This window comes from Artibeus jamaicensis, unplaced genomic scaffold (assembly GCF_021234435.1).
Source record: "Artibeus jamaicensis isolate MK-2021 breed Jamaican fruit bat unplaced genomic scaffold, CSHL_Jam_final contig_780, whole genome shotgun sequence".
In the NCBI taxonomy this organism is placed as follows: domain Eukaryota; kingdom Metazoa; phylum Chordata; class Mammalia; order Chiroptera; family Phyllostomidae; genus Artibeus; species Artibeus jamaicensis.
In genome coordinates this window covers 1,585,049-1,611,937 of record NW_026521967.1, presented here as the reverse complement: position 1 = coordinate 1,611,937, position 26,889 = coordinate 1,585,049, and the positions used below count along the sequence as shown (strand labels likewise).

The 26,889-nt window shown below is 56.5% G+C and overlaps 2 protein-coding genes across 9 annotated transcripts in view; one reads left to right on the top strand and one right to left on the bottom strand.

Moving 5' to 3' along the window:
- Positions 1-26,889, bottom strand: part of MCPH1 (microcephalin 1) — a 139,813-nt gene that overhangs the window by 40,886 nt on the left and 72,038 nt on the right. The gene's annotated exons all lie outside the window — the stretch shown is intronic.
- ANGPT2 (angiopoietin 2) overlaps positions 1-26,889 on the top strand; it is a 48,553-nt gene that overhangs the window by 10,832 nt on the left and 10,832 nt on the right. The window contains exons 2-5 of one of the 2 annotated variants that reach the window (XM_037133906.2): positions 14,551-14,706; positions 17,651-17,772; positions 21,609-21,841; positions 23,636-23,763. In XM_037133906.2, the coding sequence (XP_036989801.2) occupies positions 14,551-14,706; positions 17,651-17,772; positions 21,609-21,841; positions 23,636-23,763 (639 nt within the window). Of the gene's footprint in view, positions 1-14,550; positions 14,707-17,650; positions 17,773-21,608; positions 21,842-23,632; positions 23,764-26,889 lie in introns of both variants that reach the window. The other variant, XM_037133905.2, reaches the window with a different exon arrangement.

Genomic DNA, 26,889 nt, shown 5'->3' with positions numbered 1-26,889 from the left:
CTGCACTTCGCGTCAGCACAGACAGCAGGCGTCACGCTCCGGTCACCGGACCTGCGCGTCGTGGCAGCCGCCGGCAGCCGGTGTGCTCTGGGGACCACGGTGTGCAGTCTTGGCTGTGTCTTCAGGCCTCGGGAGGGGTCCCCGAGTGAGCTGGTGAGGCGCAGCCCTGCTGCGGCACCCCTGCTCCCCGCCAGCTTCACCCCTTCCTGTGTCCAAAGGGGCCCCCCGACTCCAGGCTGCGCCATTTGTTTCACAGAATCCAGCACTTACTTCTCTTCAAGGTGTCACTTAGAATAAAACGAGCAAATCTGGAGTGTCTACCTTGATGACTTTTGGTGGACCTGTGTAACGACCCCCCTCCCTGCCCCCCACACTCCAGGTCAGCTCTGCTCTGCCCTCGGTCACCACAGGCTCCTTCTGCTCAGGTCAGTATTTCATGGAACTGGAACCACAGGTCCTCTTTCCTGGGTCTCACGCTTTCTGTGCTGCGGCCTGCTGCTGTGTGCTGAGACCTGCCCCTCCCACTGTGGCGTGGCGTTCACCGTGGGTGCATGCCACACCACGTGGGCCCACTGCACCAGTGCCGATGGACACTGGTGTCTTTTCGTGGAGGCTCACACTTCTTCCTTAGACAGGCCCGTGTGCTGTGCTCACTGTTACCCTTGGGTGGACTTTTTAAAGCTGTGCTGAATGGCTTCCGAGACTGACCAGCCTTTTGATGCAACCCGTTCTGCAGGGCACAGGTTGCGGCTGGGCTGGGATGCTCCCCAGGGGTGGGGTGGGGGTGCGATTCCAAGTCCAGGTCAGACCTGCCGTCATTCTGCTGAGGCCCGGGGGGCAGGTTAACAAGGGTATGGGTGCAGGGGTCCACAGCCCACCAGGCTCCCACCCACTGTCCCTCTAGCCTTTCAATCTGCACCTCTCTGCCAGCTACAGCTGGACGTCTCAGAACCAGCGCAGCAGGAGATAGGTCGGCACGCACACCTCCCCAGACTGGGCTTGCTCCAGGAGCCCAGGGCTCCTCCATTGCGCTCTCCCACCTCCCTAGACCGAGCCATGCACCACCCACCTGAGGACCTGTGGGGTCGCCATGGACACCCAGGAGGTGAACTTCCCGTGTGGTCCCCTCCCACACCGGTGCCTCTCCCCATGGGGGCCAGCCTGACCTCGCCTCCTGAGCAATTTGCACCAGGCACCACGGAGACGCCCGGCTGAGGGGCCCCCAAAAGCCAAAAACCCACTTCAAGGCTGGTCAGGGTGGGGCTAGTGGCCGCTGGAGGCGAGGATCAAGATGAGGAGTCAGGTCCCAGTTCTGAGCAGACTGCTGGAGCCCCACCTCCACCCCAAAGGCACCCATGCTCCAGCTGAGATGTCGGACAGGCCTGTGCAGGGAGCCTTTGCTTAGGGTCTAAGCTCCGCCTCCTCGAGCTGGGCACTCTGGAGGGGCCCGGATTCCAGGCGGACCCACCACTCAGCGCTGGAACCCCAACAGCTGCCAAAACTCCCATGGAGGTCCTCCCGCCCAAGGGCTTCCAGCTGGCATCTAGACCGCATTAGTCTGAAACCAGATCCTGCGACCCGGGGAGGCTTTCAGAGTTCCTGCCGCCGATAAAACGACAGGGGCCTGCAAGGTTGAGACCAACTCGCTCCAGCAGCGCGGCAAAGCCCGGCGCAAAGCGGGGTGCTGTGACTCAGGACAACGGACGCCAGCACGGCCTCGTGGCAGGAAGGCCTCTGCCACCGCCCCCGGCTCCCCGCGTGCACACCCGCCCCTCACTCCCACGTCCCGTGTGCACACTCACCCCACCCCCACTTTCCACGTGCACCCTCATTCCCATTTCCTGTGAGCTGCTTGTTCCCAGGAAATGAGTCAGTGAGGATGTCTTGAGTGACCTGTGTGATGACTGTGAGGAGGAGGTGGTGGTGTGCTGCACTGTCATGCACTGTCTTCACTCAAAGGGCACTCGGTCTGCACAGACGTTCGGCTCCCTGAAAGCAAAGCGCAGCGACCTTGCGAGCTCTGCTGGCCCAACGTGGTGCTCGCCCGCTGAGCGAGAAGCACCTCTTGAAATGATTTTTCCCCTGTCGAGTTGTGAGGGAAAATTCAAGCACGCAGAAGGGGAAGCCGCTTCTGAATGGCATGCTTTTTATAACTTGTGGCGGCGGAGTGACAGGGGACAGGAATTCTCCACTAGCTTCCGCGGGAGCAGATGCGCATGCCCGGCTGTCGGGGGCGGGGCCTCCGCAGACCTCCGCGCGGGGCGCCCCTGGGAAATGGGCGCCGTCCGCACCAGCGCAGGGAGCCCAAGCTGCACAGAGCTCCCCTGCGCCTCTGCGCTGCAGCGTGAGTCCTCGTAAAACTGGTGCGGCTGGAAGAGGCCAGGGTGGCAGGCCTGCGAGCTACCAAGGCCACGCAGGAACGCGCCACTTCCGTCTAAATGGGCACAGGGTCTGTACCTCCACTGCACCACCCAAAACGCGCCGGCCAGAGGGGCGGTTGTTTTTCTTAACGGTTTCGGGAGCGGGGAGATACTCAGGTACACTTATTAATGGAGATTTTGCATAACTTACCAGTTCTTTCTGATTTACTGGTTTTCCAGTAAACATCAAATCACGGCGATGGCAATTACAGACGCGCCCGGACTCGGGAGGGCAGGGCAGGACAGACGGTGTTTACGCCCAGAAATACCAGGTTTGAGGTACTAGACTCCTTTCTCAGCTCATGGCACCCTCGGGCTCTCAGAAAAAAAGTTTATGGCACCTCTAGGCCAAAAGAAAGGCCAACAGTAACATTTATTAAGTAGTTAGGTCCAAACAGCACACATATTTACGTCCTGACAATCCATGAGCCCACTAAAACCCCAAGGTAACATGAACTGAAAGCAGAAATATGATGCTTTCCTTTCCTGGTAAGGAACCCCAGTCACTCGGGAGTGGTCTCTGTTGGCCAGCTGGGCATTGCCCAGCTTCTCCCACTTTGGAATCTGATGGGGACATTTGGGGTTCCAGGCCAGCTTTCATGCCGAACTTGCTTCTCACAATAGCAAGCCCCCAAGCCCAGCTCTGCACAGCGGCCCCGTCCTGCCATGGGGAACTGGTGAGCCGTGTGGGGCCGCACAGCCGTTCTCCCCGCCGTGGCCGGAAGGTGTTCACGAGCACGTGTGTTGGCTGGGAACACGGAGTTCCCTCCCAGGCTCCCGTGTGCTCCCACACGGCCTGGTGGCCGCAGCGGACAAGCGGCAGCTGGGCTGATGGGCGTCAGTTCATCTTCACACTAATCTAGCACAGCCAAGGCCAGTGTGCCAACAACACACCTGCACTGAGGCAGAGTGGACCTGGTGGCCAGCCTGTAGGCGAGCTGGGGTCCCCCTAGGGGGTCTGAGGCCCCAAGTCGGTGTGTGGCGAGGATGACTGCACCAGATTAAAAAACCGGGTGTAGGGCTTCTTCTCCACCTGAATCCAAACTGAATGAAGCTACCCGACTCAGGTTTTTCTACTGTTGCTCAAAGTGGGAAATGCTTGAACTGGATGCACTCCAACATGACTGAATTCCAGGGACTGGTCCGTTTGGCTCCCGTCTCCCAGAGTAACTGTGCTGGTTCCGCTGCAACGGCAGCGCAGCTACTTGGAGGATAAATCATTCTCTTCCTGCGCTCGGAGCCACTGGACTCCAACAGAACGCAAACCATGGCTCAGACATTTATTTATTTGTTACTTATTTTTAGACTAATGGGAACGGCATGAATTCTTTCTTGGTCTTCCAAGAGCAAATGCCTTTTATGCTTGAATGTTCAATCGCTAATTTACCTAACTCAACGTGCTTACCCTCTCTGGGCGGTGCTTCCCGGCTCTTTCAAGTCACTGTCCCAAGTTCATCTCTGCCGGCGGCTTGTGGGCGCAACCCCCGGAAAGCGGTGGGCAGAGGAAAAGGGGGCCTCTCAGAGCAGGGAGGGTCCCAGCAGCCCAGCAAAACTTGTCAGGGGTTTCTCTGGCTATGTGCTTTCCTTTTAAAATTCCTTCTGTCAACGTCTAAAACTCAAGAAGTGGCTGCACAAAGGATACCGACCTTAAAACAACAGCTTTGAGAACCTTTAAAGCAGCTTATTCCTGTCAGGAGCTCGGAGATCCAGACGAAACCTCTCCAGGGCCCCTGAGGGATTCCTTTCAGCCCGAGGAGCAGCCAGCCCTGCTCACCAACCCCCACCCCGTGTGGTCTGCTCTTGAACCTGGTGTGAACGGGGTCCCGGAGCATGGCTTCTCCTGCTGCGTGCCCTCCTGCGGCAGCATTTAGTTCGTAACAGCAATCTGCTATATTTAAAAAAACTGAGCCGCAGCGCATTAACCCATCAAATCGGTTCCCACAGAGCAATATGCCAAGTCAAAAAAATGCAATTCTATTGCGAGAAAGAGGCCAGCAAAAAGTGCTTGCTGCAGGACACACCGAGAGCTCTAATCCGGTGTCCTGCAGCCGGCCCTGAACCCGATTCACGTCCTCGCGGTTTGGACGGGTCGGCAGGCTTCGCACATGGGAGGCCAGGAAGCAGGGAGGGGTCTTTCTTGGTGAGGCCCTCCTGCCTTATCTTCATCTAAATGAACTCCTTCTTGGAGTGAAGTTTTATGTGAAATTACTTTAAACCTATAGAAACAAAATAATGGATGTTTACACTCCACCTGGAGAGACGACGCCTTTGCTTGCTGGCCGAGCTTTCACCTGTGCCCCTGCTCAGCCGCTGCACACAAGCTCCCTGAAACTGGAGTCCGGAACCCCGTCACCCCAGAACTGACACTGCACAGAGCAAAGTCCGACACCTGATGACACTCTCATTTTCGGTCGGGAGGCCAGAAAGACCCAAACAGCAGCTCACAGACCTGTCCGTGCCCCAGGCAGGCCCTCCCGACCCAGAGCCGCACGGCCACCTTCAGCACAGCGGGGCGAGAGGCTGCCAGAATGTCCCCTCCACCGTGAGCCACAAGCATGGCGGGGCTCGCCGGGCTCACCTGCGCCTTCCAACATACACAGAGCCCCAGCCGGACCCTGGCGTGTCTGTCACATGTGAGGAGCACACTCTGATGCCTCTTGAATGTACTTTCTAGCAAATTTCCGACCAAGGAATGAAGATAAAAAGAGTTAAAATTAGTAAAACAGAAAAGAAGGCACATCACTTGGACACTGAATACTGTTATGTTCCAGTGTCTACATTGAGTGGGTTTAAAATAAATCAACATGCTTAGCAAATGCTTTACAGCTTTAGAAATTAATGTGCAGAACATGGCCCAACAAATGAGTTATAAAAATAACTAATCGGTTTTAGAGCCCTTTGCTTCCGAAGATGACAGGCGAGCACACACGTCCTCAGAGCGTGAGCACAAGGGTCACTGAGTTATATAAGCACATGCCAAAACACGGAGACTGCGCAGCTTTAAACACTTCGGAGAATGAGCACTGAGCCAGCGGCCACACGAGAGCTAACCAGACAGAGCAGAAAGGGCAGATTCTGCCTCTGAAGTGGTTGGGAAAGCAGAACGTGGGCTGTTATAAAATCAGCAAATTCAGAGGCTGCAGTGGGGGCTGCATGAGCCTGAAAATCTGCATCCGGAGGACCCACAGGCCCACTTCCCACGTTCTCACTGCAGCAACGGCCACTTCCAGTTTGAGTGGCTCAGTTCCGCAGAGGGAGGCTGATGCCCACCCGCCCCAGGGGAGAGTGCACAGACGGGAGCTGTGTCCCTTCACTGGAGCCCAAGGTCTGCAGAAGGAGTGGGGCCGGGCCCAGAGGACACACCGCTCCCCAGAGGGCTGCCAGCTGCCCGTGGAAAAGATGGAATGTTCCACCACAAGGCTCCGACGCAGGACATGCTGCGAGTCTTTCCTGCTGGAATTCCCTCCACCTTTCGCAGTTTGTTGGCAGGAGGAGGAGAGAAGGCAGCAGGAGGTCGGAATTCTGAGATTTCTCAAGCATTCCCAAGCCCCTCACCCTCCCTCTCAAACCAGCAACAAGGCTGCCTGCCTTACAGAGAACTAGTGTGTCATCGAAGTATCTTCAGACAAAAAAACTCACTTAAACCCCTTTAGCCTTCTCTTCTCCTACCAACCCAGCACAGTAATTGTGACAGTGGAGATTATTTCAGGTTGAAAAGAAAGTAAACAAAAGCCTGCTCCAACAGTGATGGCATTGTCTCGCCCCCAGAAACGGACCTGGGGTTGCAGCAGCTCACGTAACAGGGAAGGAACCAGCAGGGACAGATCGGAGCCACCAACAACCTTTGGGAACTGAGCACAGGAACAGAGAGCGAGAAAGGGAGGCTGTTCATGCTCGCGGTCGGCACGCTTTCTGCAGTGAGTCCGTGTGCCAGTGCCGCGGTCAGAGAGAGGGGCCAGGTGCTGGGCGACCACAACACAAGGGGTTTCCACAATGCTATTCATTTCTGACCCCTTCTTCCCCCAGCTTTGGAAGGGGACTGAAATGCAGGGATACATGTATATCTGTGTCTGAGATACCTCTGCCCAGGAAGACATAGGTTTGTTTACAAATCAGTCTCTCGGCCACAGGAAAACACGGAAATATTCACTTGTCTCCCCCTCTGTGCGCCTTCATTTCAGGGGCCAGCACAGCTTTCCTTTCACTGAGAAAGGAGGCCCACCCGGCACCGTGCAGCCCGGGGTCGCTGAGCTCACGTGCAGGCTGTGTTTCAGCTGCTCCCACGTGGAACACTGGGTGCTGCTGCTCATTTTGTGAGAGAGGTTTACAGCCCTTTCCGCCTCCGTCTCTCCTGAGTGTGTCTGGGAAGCAGACCGATGTCCCAGGTCTACAGAACGCCCGGGGCAGTGGGGCCCCGCAGAGCTGGAGTGAGTCCCGCCCCAATGGCACTGGCCCCACGGCTGCCTCCCTCAGGGGTCTGCCTCAGCCTCAGTCTCCACCCCTGCCGCCGCCTTTCTCCAGTCTGTGCACGCGCCGAAGGGCGGACTTTATGACAACGGCTCTCCACAAAGCCCCAGGTGGTGGCAGCGCCGCTCGGCACCGGATCGCTGGTGTGAGATCTTACTCAAGGATCCGTGCTGCCTGGGGACCCCGCGGCCCGGCCACGTCAGCCTGTTCATCGTCCCAGCAGCCCTGGGCCTGTGGGGGCGGCAGGAGGAAGAGGCGGGTGAGATCTACCTGATCTGCCTCAGGTCGTCCCCTCCTGGGACGACTCTGAACCCTCTGGGCCTCGCTCCTCTCTCCGGACCGTCCCGCAGGGGCCGTCCCAGCAGCCTCGGCGGCAGTGCTGTGATGTGGGGTGGCCGCAGGCCCTGCCCGGTTGGGACCAGAGCCCTGCTCCCTGCCCAGCTATGCATCCAACTCCCGCGGCCGGGGGAACCTGGTGGGACCTCTTCGGGGCTCCGGCGAGTAACCCCAGGAGCACGGGCAGGCAGGTGCCCACGGGGACACCGCAGTGGCCTCCTCCTGCCCGGCTCCCCTCGCTTGTCCTCCTGGCTGCCCCCGGGACCACGTCGTAAATAAACTACGTGCATGCAGCCTTTGTGTCAGGAATGCTCCAGGGGAGACCCACGCTATGGCAGCACGAGAGTCGGGGAGATGGAAACACAGAGGCGAGTTCGCATTCGCGAACTGCTGTGACCATGCCCGCTGTGCGTCGATGTATACGTGAGATTGCAGTAGTCGCCGCATCGCATTGCTCCAGGCTTACAACTAACACCTGCAAGGCGCAGTGAGCCAGAGCCGTCTGGGGCGACACGGAGGAGAGACTGGGGTCGACATGCACAACACCGAGCTCAGGATCCCTCCAAAACCTCACAGGTGGCGCTCTGGCAGGTCAGACTCCCAGTCAGGGCACGTATGAGAAGGCGACTAATCTATGTTCCTCTCTCTCAGCAATTTAAAAAAGGTTCTCAGGTGAGGATTAAAAAAAAAAAAGGAATAAAAGCCTCACAGGTGTAATGGGTGGCCCTTTGCTGCACGGAATGCCCACGCTTCCACGCGGTTCCTACAGCACCCCCTTGGAGCCTGCGTGTACTGGAAATAGCTGGTACCAACGGAAAAGCAGCCCTTTCACAGCAGGAAGTGGCCAGAATATTTTCAGGGGGAAAATGCGGTTTTCCTTAGGTGTTGGAACGATGGTACCAGAAATGCACACGGAGGCAAAGCCACGTGAGAGTTACGTGGTAAGTCCCCCAGGTCAGATGTGACGAGGAGCACAGAGTGACACTCCCACTCACGGATGAAGGCAAAGATGCGCGCAGGGCCCGACGGAGCCCAGACGCAAGGCACCCTCCAACGGGTGACACTGGTCTGTCCCAGGGGGAGGGGCGGGCCAGCAACCTTGGTGCGCCCCTGAGGGGTGCTCCACTCTATTCCCCATCACACCCTCAAGTTTACAGCCATGGAGTGGCCTTCTGGTCTCTGCATGCCAGTGACCACAGGGGAGGGGTTACCTAGAGAGTGTCGGGGAGAAGGTCGCTCACGCTGCCGCCAGAACACAGTGCGAAAACAGGGCAAAGCGGAGCAGTCCTAGGAGGTGCTAAGAAGAGGAGCCTGCGCAGTGGGGCGTGGGCAGGTGCGGGGTGGAAGGGGCCTCTCACGAACCACCTGGCAGGGCCACGCTTGCCTCGGTTTCCAATCACATCCCTCAGAGCCTTACGCTGGATGTGGAGAGAAAATGCGGAGTTGGTGGGCAGCAAGTGGCTTTGATACGTCCTTTTCTAGGCCACCCTTCCCAAATTCAAGTGCGGTATCACCGCAGAGAGGAAACAGGGACAAACGGCCCCAATGCCGGCCTCCCGCGAGAGTGCAGGAGGACAAAGGCTGCCGGAGGCGGGGCCCTGCAGCTCCCCTTTCATTGAAGCAGTTACCCAGGGAGCGGACAGAGAGTCGGGCTGTGCCTGGGTGCCTGCGCGGGATGAACGTAAGGAAACTTCCTGGGAGGGAGGAAGGCCCGGCCCTGCCACTATTCTGTCTGAAGACCTCACGACAGGGAACTGAGAACATTAGGTCAAAAGCCTTCCAAACAGAATATTCCTGGATTTAATCATCTTGCATTCAAGTTTTCCAACAAATTATAAGTGAAAATGCTTTGCTTGTTGCCAGAATGTATCTGTACAATGGCTACAGAACTTCAGTACCCCAAGCAAACAAGAACAGAAACCTACAGCACTTGGAGATTTAAAAAACAAGCGAGAGAAACAAAGATCTCAGTGTCGCCACATAGCCCGCGGTGCAGTGGGTATCGGGCGGGTGTGCGCTGGGCTAGGGCACAGTCTCCGGAAGCAGCGGAGGGGACTGCCACAGAGGAGACGAGGACCGAGGTCGCAGGCGGCCTCAGGGGCCGGGGCAGCCAGGAGCAGGGCGCACACAGAATGCGGGCGGGGGCTGCAGAGTGTGCGTGGGGCAGGGGCCTGCCGAGCCGGGGATCTGCGTTCCCTCCTGCAGGCTAAGGTGCAGGGCAGGCCTCTGAGCTGCCAAGGGGTCAAGCTTGGGTGGAGCCCTTACCTCCCAGGGTGGGCCCTGGGGAAGCAGGGAGGGGCTGCGTGAAAGTCCAGGACAGAAAGGAGGGCAGACTTTGGCTGGCTAGAAGGAATTGGGTCAGGAGGGATCACTGGGTCAGGAGAAAAAACTGTCCTGAACTAAAACCCTGCAGAGTAAGATGTTTGCAATGAAACCTCAAGTCTGTGGTTAATTTGCTGGGGAAATCAGGTCCTTTAGGTGAGCAAAAACTAATTAATTAAAAGGCACCCGGACATTAAGATTTATTGAAGTGGGAGTGACCTCTCACCCTGGTCTGTGTACTTGGGAAGGGTCTGTACACTTTGCATCAGCATCCAAATCCCTGAGTTGGGAACCATTTTTGTAAACTGCGCATGTTTTCCTTTTCCCAGCCAAGTCCAAGGTCACCCTCCTTTAGGTAGACACGATGACGATGGTGATCTATCTCCGTGAGAAGGAAGACAAAGAGGCAGACACCTTAACAGCGATCGGTCTCCCTGGGCCACCTCATTAGCAGACTCATCTCCCTGTCGAACTTGGCCGGTCCACGTGGAAGGGGGTGGGGGAGGTGTCAGGGCGTATCTCTTGTGTAAAATGTGTGTCACTGTTGTGCTGAGATTTTTTATTCCGGTTGTTACAGCTTCAACCTGTGTCGCCCATTTTAAAGGCATGTCTGAGATGCAAAGTTTTTAGCAAATGAAAGCGACACTGAGCCGAGAGCCAGGCAACTGAAACACAGCAGCCGCCTTCACGAGTCTGCTGCTCTGGGACCACTCACTTGTGCTCCGAGCCAGGAGCGCTGCCCCAGGGGGCCCACTCTCAGAGCACCCACTAAGGAGCGGACAAAACGAACGTCCACGCGGTGTGTTTGCACTTCCCCAGGGACCCGGATCAGGGCCTCCGCCCAGGTGCAGTCGGACAGGACTCGGGGCGCACGCAGTCTCCCCTGAGCCCGGGACCCGCTGTGCCCCCCCTACAGGCTCAGTGCCGACGCCAGGGTGGGAGCCTGGGGGTTGCCCTGGTGGGAGGGGGTCTCCGCCGCCACCCTGTTTGTATCAAGACTTCCTCCCACTAAACAGAATTTCGTTGGGCAGATTTCTCTACTTCTGGGTTTCAGCCGTAGACAATAAAAACCAGATACTCAACAGAAAAGAACTCACGGGCCTGGGCCACGCCCGGGAGGCGTCCAGGTGCGCCTTTCCGTGGGTCCGGCCTGGTGGGAGGGTCTGGTGGCAAACTGCTGGCTGTGGGAGACTGAGGGCAAGGCCCCGCCCGAGGGGGCCCCTCCTGTGGGAATGTTCACCCCACACCCCATCGTGGCCATCCAGGGTCTTCCTCTCCAAAAGTGACTGCTGGTCTTTGGAGGGAAAACAGATCCTTTGGTCACAAACCTCCCAGGACACAGGATCCTCGTGAGTAATCCCCATGTCGAGGCGGTCCGTTCGTAAAAACAACCCCCTGCCTTACTGCTGGGTAGGTGGTCCATCCGCTGTTGAAGGCGCTGCTGTCCTTGGACTCTCGCTCAAGCCAGCTTGGGGACAGGCACCTGGGGCTGGCGATGGCTGGAGAAGGGCCGGCTTGCTCCCCCTCCCGCCCCCTCCCGCACAACCCCACACACCAGGCACCTCGAGTCCCCGGCAGCCAGGATACTGCAGGTGGCCCCCAAACCTGAACTCCAGCCACGGTGGCTGTCACTGGGCCATACGTGCCCCTCTGCTCTGGGCGTGCCTTCAGCTCGGCCACTTCTAAAAGCCCTAATGTAACCTCACACTTGCAGCGAGAGACCAGGAATCTTTCTGGGAATCGACACGCAAGTTCTGATACTTGGCACTTGTTTCTGTTCCACTTTCCCTCCAGACTTTGGTCACTCAGCACACGGGTCGCACACGTCACTTTGAATTTCACGTCATTCTGCTGTACAGACTGTATGTAGAGACTGGGCATGTACACGCACATCTGTAATCTGCTCAGTGTAGGATGAACCCCCCATACACTGTACATACACACTTTGCCCTCCCGAAAAGCTGAAAAGTAGCGACTTAAAAAGCACAGTGCATTCCATCATTTTCAAGCTTAGGAAAAGTTACAGCAATAAAACCAAGACATTTTATTTTTATATATTTGGGTCTTTTATGTCTTTTAAAGTTCCTCAGTCTAATTTTAAACTGGAACGTGACTTCAAAATGGCAAATTATAAACAACCCTGTCATGTGTCTTGATGTTTGTAAACACATCCGACCCCACAGCTCCAGAAATGGGGCTGGGGGAGGATCACAGAACACTCGCTCCGCTCTAGGCACACCCTTTGGAGTGACAGCAGAGACAAGAAGTTTTGTTTGCTCCTAAGTACTGAAATCGATACGATAACGGCTTTTATTCATAATCATTTGTAAATTATCACTTCGGAGTGGAGACCTAAACCTCACTCCAGCTTGAGACTATCCGTAATAGCTCCAAACTTCCCAGAATAAGTCTTTCTAAATATTATTTTTGCTCGGTGTTAAGAGTAACTAAGATAACTTCTCTGGATGACTTACACAGCTTTAACTTTAACCTCAAAGATTCCATTATTCCCATGGTGATGAATGAGAGTCGGCAGTGGGCGGGGTGAGAGGGAGAAATCACGAGCTTCTGTATCTAGGTTCTTCTAGACGGGGTCCAAAACCACGCAAGTCACGCTCTTTAAATGGCAGGGGGAGGGAAGAGGGAAGGAATTTCCGTCTTTCAGCGAGAACACAGCCACTAACGAGCCTGCACCCGCCGCCCCCGCCGGCCGGCGGAGGGTTAACGGAGGCGGCTGAAGTCCGCAGAGAGTTCACAGGGCTGCCCCGGAGGGGACTTGCCTGGGCTGCCCCGATTCTCACGGAGTAGGGGGAGTAGGGGGAGGAGGAGGAGGAGGAGGAGGAGCACGAGGAGCAAAGGCCTCCACGACCAGACTGGACGAAGCCTGGGAGCTCCAGCAGGTGTCGGGCTTCCTGCCCAACAGCCACGGGAGAACCAGGGGGGGCCCAGGCCCCTGGCGCAGGGAGATGGGAAACGCGTGGGCGTGGGGGCGGGGTCCATGGCCCGCTGGCCCTGGACGCTTACAGCTCCGCTGCGAGCCCTGAGGCCCTGCACACGGCCGGCGACACAGTGCGCAGAGCGTGCCCACACTGACGACCCTGAGCCGAGAGAGAGGCGCCGTGGTCGGGCCCGCGGACAGGGCTCCACTGCCCTTTGTGACTGACTGCTAATCACTGAGTTTAATAGAAAGTGTTTAAGTTACAACTATGTGATAAAGAAGTAAAGACAGGGCTCCCATCCCCATCTTACATTTTAAGTAAAATGGGACCGCGAATGGGACTGCGGCCCCCATCCCTGGATGGTTACAAAACACGGAGAAGAAATAAGGCAGAGTCTAAGTGCCCCACGTGATGCAAACAACAACGTCAGAAGCTCAGCTTAATGAGCCCTGGCCGGGCGGCTCGATGGTCAGGAGCGTCGTCTTGGGCCCCAGAGGCTGCGGGTTTCAGCCCCGGTTGGGGCGCCACCCAGAGGCAACCAACACATGTTCCTCTTTCGCATGGACACTTCTCTCTCTCCCTTCCTTTCTCTCTCAAATCAATAAATATACTCCCGAGTGAGGGTAAAAAAATTATAATACATGATTGCATGGAAGCAGCGCAAGCGTCCACCAACACCTGAGCAGATAAAAGGTGGCCCGTCCAGACGATGGCACATACGTGGCCACAAAAACAACTGGAATATCACATCGGCAGCAGCGCGGACGGGCCTCCGGGGTGTGTCGCCAAGTGCAGTTAAGTCCAGCAAAGACAAGGACCACGCGATTTCACGGACACGTGGGACAAGAGGAACGAGCTCAGGACACAGAAACAGTCCCAAAACAGCCCTCTGCCCGGCGGTGGGTGAGGCGGGGGTTGTTAGGGCTGGGGCTGAGCAGCACCGACTGGACCTTCTCTGCAGACCTGCCCCGGGACCTGAGGTCCAGCGCAGGGAACACGGGCAGCGACGCTGTGATAGCCATACCGTCTCAGGTGGGAACTGGACGGGGGATCCCTCTGTGATAATATAAATGTCTGATCACTATGCTGTACATGGAAACTAGCAGAAAACAATACTGAGCGTCAACTGTAATTAGAAGAAAACACAGCTTAATTAATCCTTCAACAGCCCTCTGACCAATCAGAAACAGTTTTATATAGGAGGACCCTGGAGGCCGGCAAAGGTGAGCAACTCACTTGGGGTCAAAGGCTGGAAGGAGGGAGCAGGGCCATCCTGCAGCCCACCGGCCTGCCTGCCCTCCGCCCTCCGTGTGCAGTGAGTCCCATCACCTGACAGCCAGCGAGCAGGGCACTGGACCGGAGGGGGTAAGGTCAGCTGCTCTGCTCTTGCTCATGTCACGGGGTGCCGGGGTGCCCACAGGCCCCGGGGCCTCAGGCGAGAGGGACCCGTCCCGACCGGCAGGTGACGTGATGGATGTGCTGGTGGGGGAGTGAAACTGATCCTCGAACTGATGAACTCCTGACAGATTCACACACAGGAGGAAAACGTTACTAGGTCTCCTGTGTGCTGAACTCAGTAAGAGGGCCGGGGGCTGCAGACTGTGGAGCTGAGGGGGACCTCACGGTTACGGGCGGAGTCCCCAGGTGTGCCTGCCCTGCGCACCGTCTTCCGAAGTCCACACTTTGAGGACTAAGTCTAGATGGTGGTGGAGACAAGGAAGCTTCTTAGAAGCAAATTCTTACTCCCTGCGAACAGGGGCGGAGCTCGGCTGGGCAGGAGGGAGTTAACGGGACAGCCCTGCGCCCTCCCCTGGCTGGCTCAGCGCAGACTCCCAGTTTGTCTGCTATGCACAAGGTTGCAAAGATGACCGATTCTGAGTTAAATAAAATCATGCTGTATTTCATTTCTTGTAGCTTATAAAGAGCCCAGCAAAATTTCAAACTCAGAGCAAGCCCTAGGTCCCCCCAGATTGGTCAATGGCGGGGAACGTGCTTGGGAGCGAGAGTTCCGCACCCGACTCACAGCTGCCCCTCTGGTGCGCGTGTGGGACGCGTGTGTGTTGCAGCTGGAGAGCTACATCCAGGACAGCATGAAGAAGGAGATGGTGGAGATGCAGCAGAATGCGGTGCAGAACCAGACCGCGGTGATGATCGAAATCGGGACGAACCTGCTGAACCAGACGGCGGAGCAGACGCGGAAGCTGACCGACGTGGAGGCCCAAGTAAGTGAGGAGACAGGAGACCTGCCGCGGCCAGGCCGGGTCCACAGTGACACGGAACCGGGGGGCCTGGTGACTAGAGGAAGACGGGGAAAGGAGAGGGCGGTTGGCTTAGCGGGAAAAGGGGGCATTGGTAAGAATTTAACACCTGTGACCGCTCAGTAAGTACGTTTGCGTTGTCAGAGCTGAGGTCACTCGAATCGTCTGCACAGCCTGTGCACTCGCGGCTGCACCCCCACCTCACTGGTGCCTTCTGGACTCTGGATACGAGGCAGAGGGCGGGAAACTCTGTCCTTCAGTCTGCCTTTCCAGTTAAGATAAACCCAAACCTCTGAGCACCTCTGAACCAGGGTGTGCTGTGAGTTCATCCAGTCCGTGGCGGGAGTTCACATGACTCGACCCGTGAGCCGTTACACTCACTGAAAACCTGAGGCAGGCGGACACGGTGGCAGGAAGCGGCACGCTGCACAGAGTGCCCGCTCGTGGCGGAGCGAGGGATGCTCTGGTGGCACTTGTGTCCCCTGGGCGAGGCCCCAGTGGTGCTGCCAGTGAGGGCGGCCACATTGCCGCTGGTGAAGTTCCCTTAGCTCTAAGGTTCTGTGAGCCAATGGTTCATGGCAGCCGAAAAGAGGGCCACAGAATAGCAAAATATAAAAGCAACTGGCAAAACACCAAGACAAGGCTCGCGGCATCGTCCTGCGGAATGACATGCTGGAGACCAAGAGGAGCAGGGAGCGGCGGGCAGGCGTCAGGGCGGTGCTCCCTGCGCAAGCGCCCTCCCTGGCAGTGCCTCGCCCCTGCTTCCTCCCAGGCCTGTGGAGCCACCGCCCTCCCGCTCTGCGCTCACATGGGGCTCCACGAGAGGGCAGGAGTTCTGGCCGGGCCCGGTCCCACGGCCCAGGGTTCTGGTTCGCTCCTTCGGCTAAGGGCACCAAGGAATGCCAGACTTGCGCCAGGAAAACCGCGTCACTTCCAGCTGTGCCAAGACCTTGTCCAGCAGGGGCAGGCGTCCCACTGCCGCCCTGAGAGCCGCTGGATGAGGCCGAGAAAACAGCAGTGAGGTGGTGGCCAGGCTGCTCTACTTACCAATAAAAATATTGTTAGCCAACGATATTTTTATCTGAGGACAGGGTTAAAAGCTATTTGCTTACCCGATCTTCCCATACCACTAGAACAGTTTAGCAACAGTATAAATGTTTTATGTGATGGATTACAAAGAGGTAATAAAAGCCAAGGATGAAAGTACATAAACTGCAGTCCAAAGATGCAATAAGAACTAAGAATGAAAATACACAAACGTTTAAAGGTGAAAGCGTCAGTGTGCCCACAGTCAATTATGGAGACAACTCAGGAGGGTCAGTCAGGTGGCACTGGCCACCTTCTGAGGGTGGAAGTGCTGGGCTGGCGGAAGCCGTCTCCTGCGTGTTCCGTGGCGGCGACGGAGAGCGGGGCTGGGGTCCAGGCCTTCGCGCACCCTGTCCGGGCCAGGCTTGCCGGCCCTCACAAGCTGTTTTCAGTTGGGTCCGAGAGCTTCGAAAACCCCGTGAAGCCGCACAACCCCGCGGTCCAGGACGACAGGCGCACTGGGTGACGGCTGGAGAGAAGCAGCCAGCTGCTGTGTCCACCGAGGGACTGAGGACGAGGACGAGCTCAGACGCAGGTCCGGCACCGCGCAGCCCCCTACTCAGGGCATTTGCGGAACGGTTGCTGTGTGAAATCGGTTTAGTGCGAACATGCAAGTTTCTGCACAAAGCAAGACTCTGCCAGCTTCTCACAGACTGTCACTCTGGACAGTGATGGACGGCTGGAGGCTGCCACGTGAGAGACCACGGGAATGTGGACCATCCCCTGTGGCGCGGGCCTGCTGAAGTGTGGGTCAGCACTGTGGGGGTCCTGCTTCGGTCCAGACCGACACGCCCCCTCCCCGCTCCCCACCAGCACTCCTGTTACAGCCGTTCCAAGTTAAAGGAGAGTCCCCACCTCCCAGCCCTGTCCGCAGTAAGTGGCGCAGCGAGTCGGGATGAGGCGTGTGGGGGCCCAGGGATGAAGGCCGCGTTCCCTGGCTGTCACGGGAAGCCCGCCCCCTTGGTGGCCAATGCTGTGACTCACTTGCACAGGAGCTCCCTGTGAGCGCGTGAGCGCATCCGGCTGCGGCTCTGCACCGGACTACTCTGCACGGCGGGGCCGGGCCAGCCCTTTGGTGAGTGACGCCCCCCCCCCAAGCAAACAATGCTTCTCGCAAGGACCCTGTCCCCGGGCAACAGCCTTGACCCGTGACTTCGGGAGACACCAGGGCCCAGAGGGTGTGAGGAATGGCTTCTAGCTACCGGAAGGCTGCCAATGTACAGGAATTCGCCCCCAGGTTGTGGGAGCGTACGGGGGCAGGGACAGGGACTGTGCGTGGCACAGGTCAAAACAGCTCCAAGGCCCAGCTCTTGTGCTGGACTGGCACGTCACTGTGTCCTGGCTGGACACGACTTTTAGAATCAGAAAAAGAAACAAAGAAAAAAGGCCACTGCAAGCGACCAGGAAACGTGGTCAAGGTCGCCTGCCAGCGGGAGTGTGCTGGGCACGGGCTGGGCCGCTCTCCACTTACCCAGCCATTTCCCGAACACTGATGTGACCACTCTGCACCCCCCCCCCCCGTCTCGCTGTGCAATGTGGCAACGCGTGGCAGGACAAGGAAAACGACGTTCCATTGTTTGACACAACTGCCACCGTCCAGACTACTGAACACTTTCCACAACAAAGACCTGGATGAAAGCCTTAAACAAACTGATAGGATCCAGGAAACCGAGTTTCCCGACGAGAAACACGCCGAAGTGAGAGAGCTGGGTAAACGCACAGGCCTCAGTTACGTTTCCTATGACTGAGATAGCTCGATGAAAAGGAAGTTCTATCTGATTTTAAAAAATGGTAAATAGGAATTTTGTTTTGTTGCACTTAGGTGTTAAATCAGACAACAAGACTCGAACTTCAGCTCCTGGAACATTCCCTCTCTACAAACAAACTGGAAAAACAGATTTTGGATCAGACCAGTGAAATAAACAAATTGCAAGATAAGAACAGGTAATAAAAGCACAAAACAATTTATAATCCAGAATTGCGCGCTTTCTGGGTACACGGGACTATTTTGTGTGACTATTAATTATATGCACTCTTCCAAATGCTGAGTTTCTTCATTTAAAATGTCACAGGGGTCAGGGACTCAGGGTGGGAGGGGCAATGGGGGGAGGGTGTGGAGGAAAACCCTGAACCACTGCGCATGCGGCTGGCACAGTCCTCAGTGTTGCTGTCCATCCCTGGGCCCTTAAAGACCCTCCCCCGCCCCTGAAACCCCACACACTCCGCCTCTGGGCGACCGAAAGACGTGGCCGCCAGTGTTTTGGGGAGACAGGGCCCGGCCTGGGCGTCGTCCTGTTAAGGTCACCAAGTTTCTCTGCTTCTGGAAAACTAGTTTTTTTCCCCCAATGGAACACAACCTACAGCAAGAAAGAAAGTTACACGGATATTGTAACCAAGGCATGCTCCATGATAAGATATTTAGTCTTAAAACATAATAAAGTAAGGTCAAAGATTAGATATGATTACATTAGTTTTTAAATACAGCAAAATGCCAAGTCAAAGCAATACGAAAACAAAAACTAGGGGTGACTGCGTCCCCCAGTTCCTTCCAGTGCGGGGCTCACGAGGACAGTCGCACCTGCACACCTGGGGTGCTGTTTTCTTGTTTCTAATCAAAATGTCCAGGCGACATGGAGGGCGGTCAGACAGCAGCAGACTTTCCACTTCGCGATGAAGTAATTTCAGTTAATTACTTCTTTGTTCTGAACCAAAAAATGATGATAAACTGACTGTCTTATCATCATTCTTTCCCACTAATCAAGAACTAAGCTGAAATACTTCTTTCTGTTCTTCGGGCAGCAAGCTTAACTCACTATCTTAGAATTTGAAAAAGCAAATTGATTTTTAATCCAAATGTATTTTTTTAACGTTTCAAGTTTTCTCTCCTGCAAAGGGGGAAACAGACGTTGGACACCCACGGCGGGCCACGCCGGTCCCTCTGCTGCGGTTTGCTGACCGGTCTGCCGCGACCACGCGCTCTTCAGCACAGCGCGGCCCCACCGGGCACGTGCAGGGGCTGGCTGACCGCGCCGGCCCTCGCCAGTCACGCCTGTGAGGGCGTGTCCGCTTTGCTGAACGCATCCTAGTATTGCACGCTGCTCCCTCCTGACGTTTTAGTTGGCTGTGCCATGAGGCCAGAGGTCTCGTGATGTCTGGAAAGGTCTGTCAGTTCAGACGGCCTCTGGCCTAGAGAAATAGCAGTCTCGTTCCCGAGTTCAGACACACTGCTTCCCACTTTCACTTCCACAAGCAAACTCTGCTACACGCAGTCAGCTTCGCTGCTTCCCAGGAGAGCCGGCAGCACCCACGCCACCCTCCGACCACCCGACTAGGCGCAGCGCCCCCGTGTGCGGCTCCACGCTGTGCGGGCGAGTCCTCCCGGACACGCTGCAGTGGGCTGTGTTTCCCCGTTACCCCCACTTCTGTGACCCTTCCATATTTTCACTCAAATGCCTCACACTTTCCCCAATTTACTAATCTGCATTGACCAGCAATGTATTTCTCCATTAACTCTCATCCAGTTTTGCAGGAAATGAAATTTAAACATCACCTGTCCTCCGTAAAACCGCCTTGTCAAATATATCTAACAAACTAAAATTTCCAGCGACTTGTAACTGCTTCACGGCCTACTCGGCAACTGTCTGCCTGCAGGCGCGGCTCACAGAGGCCGAGGGCTGGCAAACACCACACCCACCAAACCCGACCCTGCGGGAATGACACCCTTCTCCGCGGCCCCAGAACCATGTTCTCTTTGTGGTAGGCATGAAATGATAGAAGTGAGGCTTTTCCCACCAACACCTGTAAATAGGGAAAAACAAGGGAACTGCCGGTGACGGCGCGCCTCTCGGGAAGGGTGGCGCCCCTGTTTCCAGGCTCCTTCCACCTCTACTGAACTAAGATTCCATTTGCAAGACCATCATTGCAGACACGTGAGTGGACTGAACACAGCAGCCACCCCTTCAATCACCTTCCCCAGCCCCCTCAAGCGCAGTTGCCTCCTCCACAGACTGCGTCGGACGAGGTTGAAGTATTTACGAGGGTCGAGTTTCTGTGAAAACCGCCACCACTGTGCTTCCACGTTCACCTGCTGAAGCGGCACCTGACCATCAGTTTTTCACCTTATCAGTTTTTTTCCTTCTAAAACTAAATTAATTTAGGGGCTACCTGTACCAGTTCAATTAAGTGCTGATTACCAGCATCGTGATTATGCCTATTGGAAAGCGCTGGCCCGGCAATAAAAACTCAAACAGAACATGAATCAGCCTGGGTATTTCTGCTGAAATATTCCCCTGCGTGTCCCAGCTGACTCTGAATTATGTTAATACAAAATTACACTGTACCTAAGTCCCACTTTTATGATCAAATCGATCATCGTGCATCAGAAAATCAAATACTAACGAGCAGGCTTCCAGCAAGACTAGCCTTCCCTGGGCTGCCCACCCACCCATCCCCCGGCACCTCGCACCAGGTGCCGTGCTATCTGTTGCAACATCACAAGTTCTTGCTGTGGAATCACACGCTATTCTCATCTGTTTCATCCCACTTACACTTGACCTTTGAACAACACGGGGGTTAGAGACATCAAACCCCCTTGCAGTCAAAAAATCCCCATGTAATATTTGACTCCCCAAAACTTAACCACCCTCTGAGTCCACAAGGGATCAGTCCCAGGAGCCCACGCCCCGCCAGGTACCGAAATCCGTGGACACTAGTGCCATAGACACAATGACATACGGATGCACACAGCCAGCCCTCCGCATCCTCATTCAAACAGACAGAAAACGGTGCAGGTGCTCACTGGAAAAAATCCCCCCTAGGCGGACCCACAGTTCAAATCCATGTCGTTCAAGGGCCAACTGTATTTAATTTCCTTTCATTAAAAACACGTCGACTGAGACTCACTGAACCGGCTTCACAACCAGTGAGGCGTCCCGACCCGTGTTTTGCGAACCGTTGCTCTGGGGTGTGACCTGAGCTCCTCGAGCTGCGCCCGCGTGGCCTGGGCCCCTGCAGCCCCGTGTGCAGTCCTGTCAGAGCCTGCCTGGCCTGGGTGGGCCTGGCCCGGGCCCGACTTGTGTTTCAGACGGGCTCTTTTTGAGTACGAGCCCACTGCAGCTGCACTCGTGTAGTCTGGGGGGAGTAAACGGAAGTGTCCTGAAGACACACCGGCCCGAGTGTCCCTGCGCTCGTGCATGCTCGGGCCACGCAGCCACCCGCCTCCCCGCCTCCTTGTACAGCAGCACCGGCGCAGGAGGTAGGGTTGCTGCGAGGGCAGTGGGGAGGAGCCAGGCGCTCCCATCTCTTTGCTGGCAGTTCAGGGGGAGCACTGCAGGGGGTTTGGGAAGTGTAGCGGCTGCACCCGAAGGTGCTAGACGACCTCGGGCAGGAAGCCGGCGCTCTGTGCACTCGTTGTCAGGTCCCCTTCTTCTGCTGTGGTCACCTTGGTATTTAAACTAATGAACAAGACACACAGATCGACGCTTAGGCGATATCCAGGAAAATATTCAGACCACGAAAGTGGACATGGTGCAACCGACGCCAGTCGCGTGCACAGGCAGCTGCGTCCTGGTAGCTGATCACTCACTGACGGGGCTCGTTCCCAGGAGCCTGGTTGTGCTGCCCCACAATGACTGATGGGCTGGGGCACATTTGTGAGCTGCTGCTGAGTGTCTGACAATGATCACTAATGCTGGTTCAAACCATGACTGCCCGCATAGGCGTCAGGAGGCGGGCGAGCTGTTTCCAAGGCCCTGGTCTTGACCATGATCTCCCCTCACCAGCTTCCTGGAAAAGAAGGTGCTGGACATGGAGGACAAGCACGGCGTCCAGCTGCAGTCCATCAGGGAGGAGAAAGACCAGCTGCAGGTGCTGGTGTCCAAGCAGAACTCCATCATCGAGGAGCTGGAGAAGCAGCTGGTGACGGCGACGGTGAACAACTCGGCCCTGCAGAAGCAGCAGCACGACCTGATGGAGACGGTGCGCGGCCTGCTGACCACGATGTCCGCGCCAGGCCGTGAGTGACGCCCACGTGCCTCCTTTAGCTTTCATACCGTCCTTAATTCGGTTCCAGTGGGAGTTTCAAACCCTGAAAAATCCTCATCGTTCAGCAAAAGGCCCTACTTTTCTTATCTATCAGCTATGAAAGCTTCGCAGGGTCTCAGTATAGAACAAACGAAAAAGGAGAAAGTGGAAGGAGGGGGATATATTTACACAGATGGATTACTGTGAAGCAAAGCACCCCAGACATAGTCTGGATTCATGGGCATCACAGAGCCCTACTTGGGTCACTTCTGTCATTCACTGGACATGGGGCCAGGCAAGGTAATAATGTACCAAGTGGGAAAACAATAGTAGACCCATCTGATTTTGTTCGAATGAGCTAATACTCGCAGTGCCTGGCAGAGAGCTGTGCCCTGCTCTGGCGCGCCCTCCGGTGCCCTCTGCCCTCCGGTGCCCTCTGCCCTCCCATGCCCTCTGCCCTCCGGTGCCCTCTGCCCTCCGGTGCCCTCTGCCCTCCCATGCCCTCTGCCCTCCCGTGCCCTCTGCTCTCCGGTGCTCTTTCGCCTCTCACTCCTCTTGCACCAGGGGGACAAGGGCTGCCTCTCCTGTTGCTCGCTCCTTAGAGGTGTGACAAACCACTGTTGTGGCACTTTTAAGTTCTTTCTTAAACAAATCAGGTCTAGTTCTTACTATTTCATCTGGGATTCTGTGACACAGATACACTTCATATAAGGATCTCGTTGAGACACTCGTCATTCCTTAAGACACCTGTTCTCACGCTTTCCCCAAGTCACGCAGTTATTCCAGCTTCAACAGAAACCGGCCAACAGGGTTTCTGCCAACCAGGGAAGCAAATGCACAGAACGGCAGCCTGTCCTGGTGGTGGCACGCGGCAGGTTTCATGCCGCTGGCAGTGCGCAGCACGTGCCCCCCAACTCGAGTCTCCAACTCTTACAACTTAGGAAAAGTGTACTTTTAAAACTATCACAGAAAAAGGACAGTGACCCGACGTTGTCCGGTGGGACTAAGACAGTGCCAGGTGTTGGCTTCAAGGAGCCACAGCCCAGGGACCCACGCGGCCCAGACCCTGGTGGGAGAAGCAAGTGGAGAAAGCCCCCCCCCCCCAGCAGCTGGGCCAGGCACCCGTGTGCAGGGGCCTCTGCAATGAAACACCTGCCAGGGCCTGTGTGCACACACACTATTTTTAATACAACAAGAAAAGATTGGGAAGCCTAAAAGAATTCCACAGTCCTGGAATGTTCAGACTTAGATGAAGAATTGCAAAGGCATCACATATACATGTTAGGTTCCCCTTTAACGCAAACTATTAAGGGACAGTTGCTAAAAATCCAAAGAACCCTAAACATCTTAAACCAAGAGTCTAAAGGGCCGCACACATCGTGGCCTCGGGATATGAGAGGGCAAGCACAGCCAGGGTCTGGACGGGGGACGGCGGGGGCCAAGCCACGCAGGCGCCGCTGCACTCGGTGTGTGTCTCCCTGCGGCAGCTTTGTCTGGTTCCACTCCAGCTGGAGGGTTCTAGAAGGAGGGGTTTATTGTGGCGGGTTGCGAAGTGCTGCATTCCATGCAGACCAAGGAGGTGCGCACTACTGGTGAGAGTCGCTGCCAGTGCGTACGGAGCAGGCGAGAAGAGTAACTTTTTTGGAAAGGGTAAAAAACTGACATCCTTTTGACTTACTATCAGAATTCAAATGTAACACAACTTCCCAAATGAGCGCGTGTCGAAACCCTAACCTTTCGTCTTCCCGTGAACTCCACACAAACGCTCTTCTGCCTTCCAAAGCAGCGAAGAGCGCCGCAGCAGGGAAGGAAAAACAGGCCATCTTCAGAGACTGTGCGGAAGTGTTCAAGGCCGGCCGGACCACCAGCGGCGTCTACACGCTGACCTTCCCCAACTCCACCGAGGAGGTCAAGGTAAGGGGCTGCCCGGGTCTCCCTGCGGGGCTGTGCGCTGGTCGCAGGGCCCGGATCCGCCCGTTGCACCTGTGCGCCGGGCCAGCCGGGCTCCAGGCCCCGCTGCAGGGACACTGTCCACGCTCGCGGCCCACGGTGGCACCTGCTGCCTCCGGCCCCATCACACACGCCTGGGCTTGGCTTTGGTGTGCACGCTGCCAGCTGTCCCCCATGGGGCGTCAGACTCTTTTGCAAAATCTAAAGAAAATCTTCTAACACCCCCTCCCCCTGCCCTTGATATCGCTCACTCAGCCTGCAGCTCCATGGTCTCCAGGAGCTGGTCCTCTGGTGTGTGGAGGCAGGGCCTGCCCCTCCTGCCAGCACAGACTCCGAAAGGGGTGCACCCAGCAGCTCGGGTTTAATAAAACCGCACTGACTGCTTCGTCAGGGGCAGCCGAAGTGAGCAGGTGTGACGAGAAGGCAGCCACCCAAGGGCAGTCTGAGTCTCGCCGAGCACCTCAGGTTCACACGCCTGTGCTTGTGCACCGTGTGTGCAAGCACCAATAGGGTGGGCAAGGCCAGGGGGACTTAGTGTTACTATGGAAATGGTGCCAGCCTTGTGGACTTGCTGCTGGGGACCCACAGGAGCCCGCAGACCCCAGCCCCAGGACCACGGGGCGAGCAAGACCGCTCTCTCTCCGTGGCCACTGTGGGCGCGGCCGCACACACGCCGTCAGGGGCACAGCATTGTCTCCACCAGGACGCAGCTCGAACTCCAGTGCACATACCCAGCTAGGACTGTGCAAAGTGACCCAACAAACAGAGGCTGCGTCGGGGCAGTGGGCATGCAGCCCCCCCACCCCGGGGAACAGTGTGCCTCGGAGGGGACTGAAATCGCTCCTCAGGGAGTATTTCAGCTTGGCCTTGCTTAGAGGTTCCATAAGCCAGAAGAACATCGCGAGAGAATCAGTTCTGTAAATGCTGGGGGTGCACATAATGAACAGCTGTTAACATGCTGCACCGCACTGGAGAGGCAGCTACACGGTGAACATAAACACATATGGAAAAGGCACTCGCTACTGTATCAAGAATGGAAATCCTGGAGACCCCTGGAAGTACTGTCTGATTCAGTGTCGCCTGCAGCCCAGTGATGGAGAAAACCCCTTTAAAAGTATAAGCAGTAGGGTTTAAAGACCCTGGGTTTGAAACAGTAACACAGACCTTGGTTACGAATTTAAAAGACAAATATTCTGTTAGTGAAGATAATCCTTTCCAAAGAAACCTAATTCACTCATGCTGCTTTAAATCAACCCTGAAAATTGGTTCATGTCCCTAGTGCCCCAGAGGAGACACTAGGGGAGGACAAAACCCCAAATAGCCTGCCGCAGATTAGGAGCGGCAAACAGACTTTGTGCCCAGCCTTTCAACCCCCTTTGCAGCCTGGCTGTCATGCCAGGTCTTGGGGTGCTCCTGTCTGTCACCAGATGGGGGGCTCCCCCCCGCAAGGAGATAGTGGGATGGGAGCGGCGGTGGGGAGGGGGCACAGGCTAGAAACCCAGAAGCAGTCGCCCCCTGCTGCTGTGTTCGTGTTCTGCCTGGGCCAGCATTCCCAGCTGGTGCAGGAGACCCGCCCGTGGCAGGCAAAACGTCCTGCAGGAGGAGGAGCCGTGCAGGACTCGGGGATGGCACGAGGCTCCGGTCACGGCTGGAAGCATTAGGACGCACGTCCCTTTCGAACATCTGCAGGAACAATAGCTCGCGCACACAGCAGGGAGCAACAATCTCTCACGGCTCAATCTCCCCATGGCTAAGTAAAGGGTCCAGAGTAAGTTACCCAGGTTCCCCGCCAGACGTGAGACTGTAATTCCCCACCTGACGCAGGGACAGCAGGTCACCTACGTGTGGGTGGGCATTCCAGCTCTGCAGATCAGTGCCCCTGAGCGAGCCATTCACGCTGTGTGAGCCCCAAGCTGCCTCATCTGTGATGCGACCTGACCCCTCCGGCCACACAGAGCAGAGTCCAGGTCACAGGGGAGGTGCAGCCCCCAGGGTAACAACTCACCCCCCCCCCCGTTGTTAGCACTGCGACTGCCGCACACAGGAGGAGAGGCAGGGGCCCCATGCTGCCCTGACTCAGCCAACTCAGGGAGGGAGCGTTCAGCAGACTTTGGAAAGAGCTGTCCCAAAAGGGCCTAAATAGTTCAACTTTGTTTTTGAAAACCTCTTTAGGTTTTTGTGCAAGGTGGACCCTGTGAGACAGTGTCTGTGGGCAGCGTGCACGCGTGCCTGCCAAGTGGGGACACAGTGGTCCCCTTCCCTGATTTCACGGGGCAGCTGCCTCTGAACGTTTATCTTCCTGCTGTGTTGGCTGTGCGATCGCCGTGGCCTCAGAGCTGAGCGAGAGCGAGCTCCCGGGGCCCTGCACCACATGCTGGCGCGCCAGCCCAACCACGCACAACTGCCCGGGGCCCTGGGCACCCTCTGCGGAGCCCGGCTTGGCCCAGTCTGATGTTACCTACTTGGTCACTGTCACCCAAGTAGGGGTGTCACCCAAGTATGGGGACAACGCTCTCTCGAAGTTTCACAACCCGATGAACCGTGACTCTGTACTTCGGAGTTCATAAGCGCCGTTTCTCTCTTTTCCTCTCTTTAAGTCCGGACAAAGCCATGTTAGGAAAGCGCTCTAGTGGCAGAGTAGGGAGCGGTACGGCCCCCATTGCTGGAGCGCCAGCAGACGCCCTCAGCTGCCTCAGCCCACTTTCCACAGCAGCCGAGCTGGCTCTCTTGACTTGAGCATCGAGACTTCAAGACGGTGATGCTGGCGTCCAGGGAGCATGCATCCTCGGAACAAGGACAGGCACAGCAGGAGCAGGCCAGCTCTGTCCCCCACCCCTGGCGGAGCGCCGCTTATACACACACCTCGCACTGGGGGGAGGAGCGGCACTGCACACACACACACACCTCGCACTGCGGCGGCTTGCTCAGCCAGTGCACCGAGTGGGGATTTGGACAGACGTACTGATGGACGTGAGCGGGACTGACCATTCTGGGGACCACAGGCAAAGGAGAGGAGGGTCGTCTGTGAGCTGACCACAGCTCGGGGCTGTGCTGAGGGCCTTCAGGCCTGCGAACAGAGGGTCGGGTTCC